Source organism: Dicentrarchus labrax, unplaced genomic scaffold (assembly GCF_905237075.1).
Source record: "Dicentrarchus labrax unplaced genomic scaffold, dlabrax2021, whole genome shotgun sequence".
Taxonomy (NCBI): domain Eukaryota; kingdom Metazoa; phylum Chordata; class Actinopteri; family Moronidae; genus Dicentrarchus; species Dicentrarchus labrax.
Genome location: NW_026136714.1, coordinates 1,516,984 through 1,530,158, shown reverse-complemented (window position 1 = coordinate 1,530,158; position 13,175 = coordinate 1,516,984). Strand labels below are relative to the sequence as shown.

Below are 13,175 nucleotides of genomic sequence, written 5' to 3'. Positions count from 1 at the left end.
CATTGAAAAGAATCCCACAATCCTGTTAAAACAACTAAAAAACCATAAGAGCAAATGATGTGGCTTCCATTTGTCCTTAGGGAGGCAAAATAATAGTAAAATAAATCCATAAAACAATAAAGAAACCATCAAAACAAATCAAATCAACCCCAACACAACAACATGGACTGGGGGGTTAGGAAGGGTCAGATGTTTAGCTAAAGACCATTTGTTTGGATTGTTTTGTTCTGTGCATGTCAGCTCCTTGATGAGAAAAGAAAGCAAATGACGGCACAAAAGACAGAAATGATGAGTGAAGGACAGAGAGTGGATGAGAAGAAAAAGTGGAGGGCGAGTGTGATCGAAAATGGATAAAGATGTGGTTAGATGAGAAAAGCTATTACAGCTTCAGCCTGGGGCTTTGTATTACAACAATCAAAACATTTAATATATGAAAAATGATGATGATGAACAAGAGATTTTTTATTTTTTTTTGCTGAAACATGTAAAAGAGACAAGCAAGAGATGATGCGTATGGGTTGAAGACTAAATTAATCACCGCAGGCTGCGAAAGTCCTGGTCTGGCTTTTTGTTTTGTAGGTGAAGCAATGAGAGGCAGGAGATGCTGAAAGCTCCAAGCACAAGGTGGAGCGATACGGCTGCAGCTCTAGAGGCCGACACATGGAGAGCAACAAATAAAGCCGGCAACTGGCAGAGAGAAGGCGGGGGGGGAGAGAAAAGACGGGAGCAGCCTGTCCCCATGCACTGCACAGAGACTTTCCTTTAAATGGAACCTTTCCCCTCAAAGACATGAGAAGTCAAAACTTAGTTAAATGGCCTTTAGATAATTGAAAGCTTTTACTTTAAAATCCACCTGACATTCTCAGTACAAGCAAAGTAATTCACACAAAATAAAACATCAAATCAGACCAAACGTGAACATGTGAGAACTTGTCACAATGAAGAACAAAATGCCAAATAAAGAAAAGGGGGGAGGGGGGGATAAAGAAAAACAGACAGCTTGCTGATGGAAAGTACAGCAGAAAGTCTGAATCACACACCAGCGGCTGGTCCCGGTTGAGCCTGGACAAAGACTGGGCCCTAGCCTCCCTGTGGGGGCTGTAATAGGCCCTGTCCAGCTCGTTCAGCCTGCCCTCGCTCAGGGCCCCTTCCCTGGAGTAGTTTCGCTGCCCGGCCTCCCGACCAGGCCCAAAGTGGTCCCTGTTCCTAAAGTCACCTGTGTGTACCGACTTAGATGCAGTGACTGGGACATCGGAGAACTCCTCCTCCACGCTGCACTGGCGGGTCAGAGTTCTCTTACGGCCCATGGCCAGCGCCCTCCTTTCTACCGGGCCTTCACAGTGAATGATGTGCACGGGCCCTCGCATGGGGCTCCCATGTGCATAGTACCCTCGATGACCCCGGCCTAGAGAGCCTTCTTCCTCGCTGCCGCAGTCTAACCCGCTGTCGGGACTCTTGGTGTTCTGGCGGTTGGGTCGTCCCAAGCTGCGGTCGTCGGGGTTGTAGCAGTAGCGGCTGTCGGTGAAGCGAGGGGAGGAGCGCTGGCGCTGCAGGTGGCGGGAGTTCTTGCCGGGGGTGTGATTGTTGTGCATGTGGTTGTCCTGGGGGTACATCCTCCGCTGAGTGTGCGGCGTTCCCGGCCGTCCGCCGTCTTCAAAGCACAGGCGCTGGCCCATGCCGTCCACGCCGTCCAGCTCTTCCTCGGCCACCTCGGGGATGCTGTGGAGACGTTTGCTGCGGAGCGACTTCTGCTTCACCACCTCCCTCTGGAGGTCCCAGCAGTCCCTTTCCTCTGCCAAGTCCTGACGCCTGTAATAGGCCTTCAGTCGCGAGCGTGGCCAAAAGTTCCACAATTTTCACAGTTCAGTTAGTGAGTTCAATTCAAAAGGTTCAGTTTAGATTTTTGTGAGGGGGGGTTGAAACGTTTTTTTCGAAGGTTTTAGAACAGGCAGGAAACAACACAGTATGTGAATAGAATAAATGGGGGGGAAAGACAAAATAAAGACAGAATTAGTTATTTGTGGCAATGTAGTAAGACATGCAGTCTCATTCCGTGAGAAGAAAAATGACATGCTCTGAACAGGAATCTGTGAAGGCTCAAATATGGAGAGAGAAACTGAGCATGGGCACGGAGGTTAAATGCGGAAGAGGGAATTTCACTTGTGAGAAATTAGAAATATCCAAACAAACAAAAAAGTAGGTGACAGGCTCAGTTAGTGCCACGGGTGAGGGATACATGAAAACATCAACGTGGACGAAATGAATAAATAAATCTTAACAACACAAAGCTGAGTGAGTAGAAGGACACACTGTATAGGACACTTCTTCAGCAACAACGTCAGATGTAGTGAAACGAACACAACTTAGCAGACAAAACTATTCTCTTAACAATATCTAATTCAAATATTTACATTGTTACTATACATATTTTAAAATCATTCATTTTTACAGAAATATAAAGTGGGTGGATAATGTGCAACAGTGATTTACAAATAGATGGCAATGGCGAAAAGGAGATGCAGCATTGGTGTATTTAAAGAGTAAATGCACCAATTAATACCCCTCGTTAACACCACTGTACAGATAACTGGACAACAACAGGCATAAGCTAACCAAATGGTCCACTACAATACACGCTCACTCTCATTACATGATGGCAGATTGACTTTACATCCACACGTCCCCACTGACAGACCAAATGAAGACAGGATCGTGTACCGACAATGTTCCACATCGACCATAGAAAAATTAAACATCTGGACATGACAGACATGAACAAAAGTGAATATTTCCATTTAAGTACTCACTTAAATGAGATTCCCATATGCACTTCATATGCCATGAACCCTTTGATACAGTACAGTGTATTAAAATGTGTGCTTTACTTCACAAGTCACATTCTAACATTTGACTTAAACACTTGTAACACTCCTTCGGTGCAGCAGTAAGAGCATCAAAATGCAAATGCAAACCATGAAAAACACACTGTGCTTTTAGTTCACAGCCTTTCCCGCTCGCATGCTGTATAGTTACGTAGACACAGCCATTCCCGTGAGCTCAGGCCTTGAATGGATAAAGCGGTGCTGAAAGGGGGGGCGGGGTGGAGGAGCAGGCTGGGGTGGGGAGGCTGATTCGCAAGGTGGGGGGGGAGCTCAGCCAGGCAAAGCCACGATGGGCCTGGTTGTAGAGCCTGTGAGAGAGCAGGAACCTCTGCAGGTGGCAAGACCCTCCCTCCCTCCCCTAAACCTTCCCCACCTTCTGCTGCCCCCCCTCACTGGCCACTACAGACTGAAGGTGTGCAGTATGTACCTTAAGAGTGTTGTGAGAGTTGATGCTGCGCCTGCGGCCCTCCTCCAGTTGCATCTCAGAGTAAAGGTCTTCCTCGTCCTCCTCCATTATGTCGGACAGGTCCGAACCCCGGCTGCTTTCTGTGTGGTACTCCTCGCTGTGGCTGTACTGGTGATGATGGTGCTGAGGGGAAAATGGGTGATAAAGATCAACAGCTTTATCTTTTTATTTTGGTGACATCTTTGCTGCATCTTGCGTACTGGAATATTTTGTTTCGGATATTGTTTAAACCTCCAACCGCTAGATAGCAGTGTTGCAAATGTAATCTGAGGGCTATGATACAGTGATTTCTTGATTTATTTTAAACAAGGGGGAGTCTTGTTGTATACCCTACAATAAAGATGGACGTGTGGAAAACTGGATGTGTGGAAATAGTATAGTTTCCAAAATACAGAACAGGGAGATACGATGCAATAAATAGTGTTTCTTAACAAACTATAAAGTGATTCCAGTATGTTTTAGTGCCAAAAGTATGAAGTATATTTTGATTATTGTGATAATATCGTGTTTCAGTTATTCTAGCCAAGATATTTGGCCTACATGTAGTTAATGGTGTCCAGGCTCTCCTTAGAAACAAGGGATGTGCACTCACTGATTGGCTGAGCACAGCTTGGTGTGTTTTCTGTAAAGTACCTGTCTGCCCAACTCCGAGCCTCTGAGGAATTCATCCACCGAGGCTCCTCTCCTTCTCGCATGAGGAGAGTCGTAGCCGTCCTCCTCCTCATCAGAGTTGACTGGATGCAAGGCGTTACCTCGCTCACTAAAGATATTCCTTTTCTCAACCTGATAAGAGGAATGTTAGATTACAAAAAGTCAAAAAAAAAGTTTTGGGTGTATGTAGCTTCATAATATATATTTAAACACATGATATCAGCCTATCAGTGATCATCCTGACAGATATTCCTGGTAGCACAATGAAATATCTGATTCCCAGTCTCAATACTAGAGTCTGTCACATGCAGAGAGGAACACTGTTTTATAATAAATACCCACGCACCCTGTTGCCCTCAGCAAACACTCTCTGAGCGGCTTCCCTGGCCATGGCCTTGGCGATGGTGTTGGGGATGGGGACTCCCTGAGGCTGTGGCAGGATCCTCTGAGGAGAGGGCGATCGCCGTGGCTGGAAGTGCGGCGGCTCCAGGTTGGGTCCACGCATGGGAGGCAGCGGAGAGGGGGATCGCTCCCAGGGCTGCGCTGACCGCAGGCCCACCTCATGCTCTTTGGTTTCTGGCTCTCTGGCACTTACTAGCGGTTTGGACTTGGGCATGGGGTGGCGCTGGAAGTGAGGCTGGGACGAGGGATGAGCAGGAGGAGGAGGGTGGTGGACGGGCTGCGAGTGGGGCTGTGCGTGGGGCAGCGTGTGCGGCTGGGCTCGAGGCAGGGGCTGCACCTGGGGCTGGGGGTGATTCGGGGGGTACGTCGACGGGTAAGGAGGATGGGTTTGGGAATGCACCGGATGGGACTGCGGGAGGGGGATCGGGTGGGGAGGTGCAGTGGTTCGGTGGGAGAGGCGTGGAGAGCCCAGGAGATTGTGCGGGATGGTGGCCGCAGGCGAGTCCTGGGACTCTCCTTGTGTTGATAACGTCCTTACAATGACCTCCCTGGCCTCCAGACACTGAATCCTGTTTAACTCCACAGTCACATAGTCTGCTGTGGGGTACAAGACCTCTGCTATCTGCATTCACAGAGGAACCAGAGTCATAACCAAAGGGCAAATGTCAGCATACATCACACAAACATATCTACATGCAAAGGTTTCTCTCTTAACTGTTGGCTGAATTAATTGAGAATTAAAAATTATAATTATAAACTTTACTTGAGCACCAACTTCAGGACTGTTGGAAAATGGTCACTTTATTTGATTCTGTCTGTCCAGGTTTAAAATTGAAGTGCACATTATCATGGTTGGACACATAGCTCCCTGTGGGAAAGGTATAGTACCATGGAGCCTTTTACAGCTCTATATTTTGAAGTTATGTCTTAAGCCAGTGGTTCCCAACCTGAAGGTCTGGCCAAAGCTTCACAAGGGGTTGCGAGGCCTTCTTGATTTTATGGGTACAGTAAATGTACAATGTTTAGATTTTTATTTAAGATCTAAACTTTGAAGAACTGAACACCAGCTGTATTCACAGAGTCTTCACTCTGATAAACAGCCTCATCCTGAATTAGAAAACAAAGAGCTCATAGACCAATGGCCAAGTATTCATTCTTTTCACAATTTATCAGCTATTCTCTGCTGTTATTGTTATACACTGAATATAATATGAAATGAGCATAAAATATGTCACTTAGTCAGTTTACTCAATGAAAGAAAAGGGACCCTTTAAGGAAAAAGGTTGCCTTAAGCAATGCTTGTCCCTGGGGGCTGGGTATCAGCATTATATTATCTCTCCAGTAGATGGCAATAGAGCACTGCTCATAAAAGTCACCTCTGAGGAATGCTACCTTTTGTACAACTGTACTGTAAGACCAAAAATAAATAAAATAAAAGACTTTGATATCTGATATTTGGTACCTTTTGTCCCTTTGTGCACACGGCGTAGCCAATCACGCTGGCCCCGTTGGAGGTTCCTGAAGACGTCAGAGGCGGCGGCTTCCATCTGACCTGCAGGACCCCGGGCGTCTGACCGCACTGGACCTGCACCTCCTGGGGAGGGTGAGGGGGCCCTGGGGAGCACAACACACACACTGGATAAGGAGAGAAAAAAAAAAAAAAGACAGCTCAACAGCCGATTTGATCAAAAAGAGAATGTGCTGACCTCGGTACTATGGATTTCTCACATTCAATAACCATTTCACAGTGGGATGAAATGGATATTTTCATTCCAGGGGAACTTTATTATATGTCTCACATTTGCCACATAATGTATACTCAATTCTAAATTATTCTACTTCTAATTATTCTCTATAAAAGCATTTTTAGTGTCACTGTTGCATTTATTATATTCAAATACTGTCAATTTTAGGAGGATTTTGTTGTATTCATTCTCATCTCTGTGCAGGTTCACGGTGTGCATCCTGAGATTCATTCGCATCGGGCGTCGGCCATCAGTGTACGCACAGCAATATCCTGTTGCCAGATTCTCGCTGACAATATTCTATGGAGCATAAAAAAAACACAGTCTGCTATTTCCACAATCTGTAAGTGCTGCCTGCATACTAAACAACATACCCATCTGTGCAGTGCCGCTGCTCCCCTGCAGTCACACAGCGAGAGAGAGCGAGCAGATGCAGTCAGCAGTATCTCCGAGCTGCAACGTGCAGCTGTTTGTGCGTCCGAGAAATCTACAATCTTAATCACATTTCTATGCTGACTGGCAGCAGACAACACACACAGTCTTGGAAACAGCAGCAGTGGCTGTTTGGAGATTTCATTTCCCCTTGTCATTTTTAAACTACGCCTGTCACAAACAAGCTCCTCCGAGGAACGAAATGAGCGTTTAAATGAATATTTCAGTGGAGCCACTTTGATTAATGCTGGACACAAACAGCGGGCGCTGAGTTCTGATTTCCAGGCCGGGAATTGGACGCTGCTCCTTCGTGTGACTAATATTAATAAAAATTGTTCACTAAGAACTAATGAAGTCACTTGTTTGAAGAGCACATGCTGAGTGTGAAAGCCTAATATAGTGCCTCCAGACACTGTCCTCTTTATTGACAACAGTTGTCCGCCACCGACACTGAGACTATTTCAGACGCCTCTAATTAACATGTTCAATAGATAGATCATTTAATGAACTCTCAGCATGTTAGCTTGTCAGCTGCCAACAGAAAATGTCAATTCAAACTTCAGCCTCTCTGTCCTCCCCTCTCTTTGTCTCCCACTCCGTGTGTGTCCTCCCTCAATTCTCTCCCCCTTTCACCCTTTTTGCTATTCATTACTTGACTTTATAATGTCTCTGATAGATCTTGTTGTCTGTAATTTTCATGAGCTGCTTCTGTCTCATCCTGGTATCTCAACAATGGTGGAGTTTTGGTTTCTTTCCCATGTTAAATAAAGCAGTCGCTCCAGGGTTTCGCAGGCTTTTTGTGGGATTGTCGCAGCCACGGTGCATAACGTTGAGCCGGATGGCACCAAACTACTAGCAACGTCGTTCTCAATGGAACAAGTTGCCTTCGATTTTAAATTAATTGTACAAAACAAACACATCTGCAAACATAAATGCAACATGAATCACAATTTTTTAGAAAAGCTGCTGTGAAATCAACAACAATCCCCCCCCAAAAAAAAAAAGCCATCCACGAGGAACTGAATAAAGAATGACGAATCCAATCCCCCTCAGTACTTAGCCAATTGTGGGTGCAGATAAATTATGCTTCAAACATATTGTTGCTTTTTATATGACTAACTAAACTGTGCCTATAGATTGATACACAGTGTGAATACCATAACTGTAGCTGGCTGTGGGGAGAATCACTCTTATTGCATTCTCTCTTTCCCGTAGCAAGACAGTCAGACTGTGAGACCCAAGTTAGTGCTGGCAACAGCAAAGCATCAATGAGCCTCATGGGGAAAGAAATCCCAGAGATCTACGCTCACTATTTACACTAATTTGGCTTCGAGAGACTCCTTGTTTCCAGTGTTATGTAGCTTTATTCAGCAAGTGCTTCTTCAGTGTTTTCTCATTTGCATATTTTTTTTGTTTTTCAACCATGCATGTGTCTTATCGCAGTAGTACACACAAATCCTTGAGGGAAATCTGAAAGTGGCTGGGGAAAAATGGCTGAGATGTTTGTCAGGTTTTGTAAGTGTAAAGGGTGTAAAGGGCTCAAAGCGTGTGGCTGGGTAAATAAATAGATTGCTGTGTTGGATGTAAATTATCAGATGGCTTTCATTGTGAAATATCAGATGACTTTGAAACAGAACAGAATATTAGAATACAAGACTGGCAATCAGATTGGGGGGGACAGGATAACAAGGTTACCCCTTTATCATAAATACACCTTTCTCTCTCACACACACACACACACACACACACACACACGCACAAACAGCAGACAGTTAGCGACTAGCTAGTGAACATAGTAAAGCATTTTGCAGGTAAAGAGAGATAGATATTTATTCCTCTGCAATAAAGAAAGCTAAAAAAGGGAGTGAAGGTGGGAATTACTTTTGCCAGGTGGCCAAAAACATAACACACTAAATAAATGTCTGCTGGATGTGTAAATAAGCAAATATTTGCTACCAAGTTCACCTCAACATCTTTATACTGCCCCCAAGAGGCCAAATAAAAACCTGATAATGCACCAATAGGGTATCTATTGGCTCGGATAGTTCCACCAGTCCCACACATGGAGGCTCCGTACACAGAGTCAAGGTAATGTCATTGTGTACCTGAGATAATATATATATATATATATATTTAACTGAAAGTTCTTGTTATATAAAATCATCTTTTTCCGGCTCTAAACTATCACTATTAAAAATTGGTCAACCTCTAAATCTTTGTTTTTCAAATATATTTTTTGGGGCTTTTTTCCCTTTAGATAGGACAGCTTAGGATATGGACAGGAGGGGGACACACAGCAAAGGGCCACAGGTCAGAGTTGAACCCATGGCCACTGCTCTACCAGGTGAGGTACCAGGATGCTCCCAGACCTCCATATTTGATCCACTACAGCAGTAAAACAAGACTAAGAGCCTTTGTGAGGTTGTACTTGGGTAGGGCTCTGATGTGAGCTAAATGCTAACATCGCTAGAGAAGACATCCCCAGAGTGATTAAGGTACCTTTTCTAGCAACAACGGATATCTATACCCAATTTCATGGCAATATTTCAGTCTGGACCAAAGTAGTGGACCAACTGACCAACCAACCAACAGACAGACATTGGCATGGCTAAAAAATATCCAAGCAGCTGTGGCTGTACAACCACACAGAAAAAAAAAGCCACTGCATTGCAACAGATAAAGGTGCTAATGTGAGTACTGCTTTGGAGGCTGACCTGCAGGCTGAGTGCAGAACTCCACAGAGATTTCCCTCTTCTCCCTTTGATCCATCGGAAGCTGCCAAGGCACCTGATGCGGCTGCGCCACAACCTTCACCTTGTAAACCGTCATGGGCTTCAAGTTGAAGAACTTGTACTTATAGCCCCCCGCCTTGACCATGTCGTACTCTGCACCGTTGAGGAAGATGGTGTGACTGTAGTTGCTGTTGCTGGGCATCCAAGAGAGCTCGGCGGAGACCTGCGTGATGCTGTCCACCCGCAGGTAGTAAGGTGCCACCACCACGTCCTTTCCCACGAGCATAGTGCACCGGAGCTCGTCCGACGGGCCGCGGTCCGTGATGCTCTGCACTGAGATGCGGTAGGTGTTGGTGGCCAGATTGAGCTTTTCAATAAGAGACTTTGTCCTGCCCCCGTAGGGGACACTCATGCGTAACTCCTTATCCACCAAGACATTGTAGCCACTGATGGAGCCCCAGCCCGGTGGGACCACAGGAGGATCCCAGCCAATAATCACACTCTTGGCAAGTTGTTTGATCAGGTTGATGCGGCGGGGATAAGGCACAATGTCTTCACCGACCTCGTCAATGCTGACATCCAGGGTTCCTGTCCCGTTGCTGGAGGAGCCCAGGAGGTCCATGCCCAAGCTGCTGGTGCTTAGACAGTCTAGTTTACTGTCAGACAGCAGGCTGCTTATGCCTGTTCCCGTTCCTGTGCCGACCCCCAGTCTCTGAGGCCCCAGGCTACTGTGGTTGAGGTAGCCAGGTTCTTTAGCTACTGTGTCCCTGTGTTGGACAGAGGGTGTTTCCTCATCTTGGACAAAATCCACAAAATTGGATGGGACGAGTCCCCGCTGTCCATCCAGCAGCTCTCCTAGGAAACAAAAAGGATAGATGGTTGGTATTGTGGCGATATTCATGACAACAGATTAAAGAGTACGTAGGCAGGTCGGACCTTCGTAAAAGCCATCCTCGTCCATTGTCCCGTAAACGTAGAGGTACTTTCCTGCCACCAGGGGGAGCTCTGCCTCAGGGTGCTCATTAGGCCCGTCATAAGGATTGTAACTACAGCGAAAACACATAAATGAATAATTCAAATGCCAAAGTGTTATATTTTTCACAACCAGTGTAAAAACAAATTCTATAATACATATGTTGACAAAAACTATTTGCAGACTGCTGCTTTCCCATTTATTTATTTGGTTTTTTACAAATATGAGGGAGCTGAGGACAGTGTGGGCTGAAAGCTTTGGTCCTGTTTCACATATTTGTGCTCTGAGGATTCCAATTATATTTTGTGCTGACAGGTAATTTTCTTTAGAGATAGAAACACTGAATCATCTTTAAGACCACAGCCTGAAGCTCTGTGAGAGAAAGCAAATATTCTCCGCCAGATTTGTCCATGACTTGTCTACACTGAGCGGCCAGTTCATTTTACTGTAGAGAGCTGTGTGAGGGATTTCTGGCCACCTCTCCTGTTAATCATAACCCTCTCTCAGGACGTTTCACTTTGGTTTGGGGGTTTTCTGTACCGTTAGCACAAAGCTCCTGTTAACTGAAACAACTCAAACTATTTTCAGAGTTAAAGCACCATTTATAAGGACTTAAAAGAACTTGTTGGAAACAGGGAAGGTTTAATTCAAATGAAACAAGATAAACTGTGAACAGTAGGTGAAAAAGTAGCTGTGTGGTGTGCATACGTACCTGTACCGAGCAATACACAGCCGAACCTTCCCTGTGAACCTCGGTTTGGACCTTGTAGTTGAGCCGAGCTCTTTGTCCATCTACAGAAGGCCAAAAGGAACAAATAATCATATTTTAAAACACGCAATCCTAATTTAATTTTCCACTTTCAGCTCATATTCAGAAAACCAGAGTGGAAAGCTTTCTAACTTGTTATTTTAGATCTCTAATTTGAATGTTTGTATAAAAATGTGAAGACATTCAGAGACAGAATGTAAAAGCAAAAACACTCTCTTCACACTTTCAATCACTGTACCTATGCTCTGTAATATAGTGAACATCTTCCAAAAAGAGTTGTCCATGTCTTCTTTGGGTTTAACCTGCAATCTGCTAATTAATTTTAGTTTTCAAAAGCACACAATAAACAGAATATTTATTCAGTTTAAAGTTGTTCTGATACTGAAACCAGCGCCTCCGGTACTGCCTAAAATGTGTGATCAGGTATCAGTGAGTCAGTGCAGCGATCCTATACCACCCAATTTATTTCCTTCCTTGCTACTTCCCAGCAGTGTCCCGTGGCTTTTTTTCCACAGGATGGCAAAGTCATGACCGCCCTACTCTGACTCTGATTGGCTCAAACTCAGTAAGAGAAGTTCATGTGTAGTGTGCTGCTGCTGGGCACTGGTAAACACTTTCTTAGAGCAGCAAAGAAGTGTTGATTACTGGTAGTGTAACGTTAGCCAGAGTTGGTGTTAGAAATTTGACTGTCAAGCAAGACAATAATCTCCAAGCCAAACTTTTAAACACACTTGTATCAGCCGATAAGTTTATATTTATTAAGGGCAGGTTCACTGAGAGGAAGCCTTTCTTTAGCAGGAACACCCTGATCACGTTCTTACCTGGAAGCTGTGCTGCTTCTTTACTTTCCCCACCCAGATTTATCCTTCTGGTCCAGATCTCTAGCATCTCTAACCTTTAGGCCACCACTGAACCCCAAAGTTCAGGTATTGGAATGAATATTGGGAAAGAAAAAATGGTGTCTTAACAGTTTATATGTGCACTAAAAATATTCGGATAAATCCCAAATATTCGACCTGCAGGAGTAAACCCGGGATGCTTCCTGCACCCCTGCTGCGTGGATTTTCTCTGGTTCAGCCCAAACGCATTACTTAGATTAAAATGAAGCAGCATTTTTTTCCCCAGTCCTGTCTGTACTGAAGAATAACAACAGCATGAGAGAGGTAAGAGTTCTAACGCTGAGCTAGCTCCTAAGTTTGGTGCTCGGTGGAAGTTCTCACAGCTGACAGCAGGATTTTATTTGCGTAAACATGGAGGAATAAAGCAGCTAAATGACTGGGGCTCTACTGCAGCCCCCACATTTTCATTTAGGATGTTTAGATAGTCTTGCCTTGTGCAGCTTCCACTCATTACACAGTTTACTATGTAAATGGAGAACTGTGCAATAAAGCAAAAGCCATTTGGGATACAAACAGACACCATTAGATACCTCAGAGAGGAAAGCCCGTCCTGGGCTGCGGGCTCGACTGCGAGTGAGGAATGTTGGCTTGACAGAGAGGAGCTCCGGCTTGTCTCCACTGATCTGGAGCGGTCGAATGAACTCAGATATCAAAGATCTGCTTGTCGGAGCCTCATTGCCTGTGGAACAAACAGAACGTCTCTCATCAGATCCTCACATCACAATAACAGGACTGACATCAAGCTTGTGACAGAATCTCATATTACAAAAGAGTTATTGAGCTAAATTACAGTCTATATCCATTTTAGAGAAAACTGCGGCTAGAATTACACAAACTTGATCTACATCTACAATATAATCGAAACTACAAAAACAGTACCCATTCTTAAAACCCTGCAGCAGGACAGTGGTAGTTTACCCTGGTCAAGTAAAATGCTACAGCAGGCTAGTAAAAAAAAGAATTAAACATGTAATTTTTTCTGGAGCTGATGATGAAATTTGCTAAGGAGTGAGCCATCTCTCTTTCTTTCTCGTTACTGTGTAGAGTCGCACATGCTCAGTACCGATGGGTAAAGACAAAGTTAATGAGCTGGAGTGCACGCGAGCATTTCACATATCCTGGAAACAGGAGTTTAGTTAGGTAGCAGTGAATTTCAAACTTTTTCTGGTGGTCCCCTTTCAGAAGCCCTTCAGCACTATGGCATCAGTAAAACTTTGTTTCTCT

The 13,175-nt window shown here is 44.8% G+C and overlaps 1 protein-coding gene across 32 annotated transcripts in view; it reads right to left on the bottom strand.

The window, feature by feature from the left end:
• rimbp2b (RIMS binding protein 2b) overlaps positions 1-13,175 on the bottom strand; it is a 101,549-nt gene that overhangs the window by 13,068 nt on the left and 75,306 nt on the right. For 19 of the 32 annotated variants that reach the window (XR_007887383.1, XM_051421576.1, XM_051421578.1 and 16 more), the window contains 9 exons: positions 12,482-12,630; positions 10,996-11,075; positions 10,247-10,356; positions 9,293-10,165; positions 5,864-6,036; positions 4,346-5,023; positions 3,982-4,131; positions 3,310-3,471; positions 1,041-1,820 (listed from right to left, as the gene is read on the bottom strand). Coding sequence is in view for 31 of the 32 variants with exons in the window: in XM_051421576.1 (XP_051277536.1) it covers positions 1,041-1,820; positions 3,310-3,471; positions 3,982-4,131; positions 4,346-5,023; positions 5,864-6,036; positions 9,293-10,165; positions 10,247-10,356; positions 10,996-11,075; positions 12,482-12,630 (3,155 nt within the window). In the remaining variant the exon portion in view is untranslated. The remainder of the gene's footprint in view (positions 1-1,040; positions 1,821-3,309; positions 3,472-3,981; positions 4,132-4,345; positions 5,024-5,863; positions 6,037-9,292; positions 10,166-10,246; positions 10,357-10,995; positions 11,076-12,481; positions 12,631-13,175) is intronic. The other 13 variants (XM_051421585.1, XM_051421580.1, XM_051421584.1 and 10 more) reach the window with 3 other exon arrangements.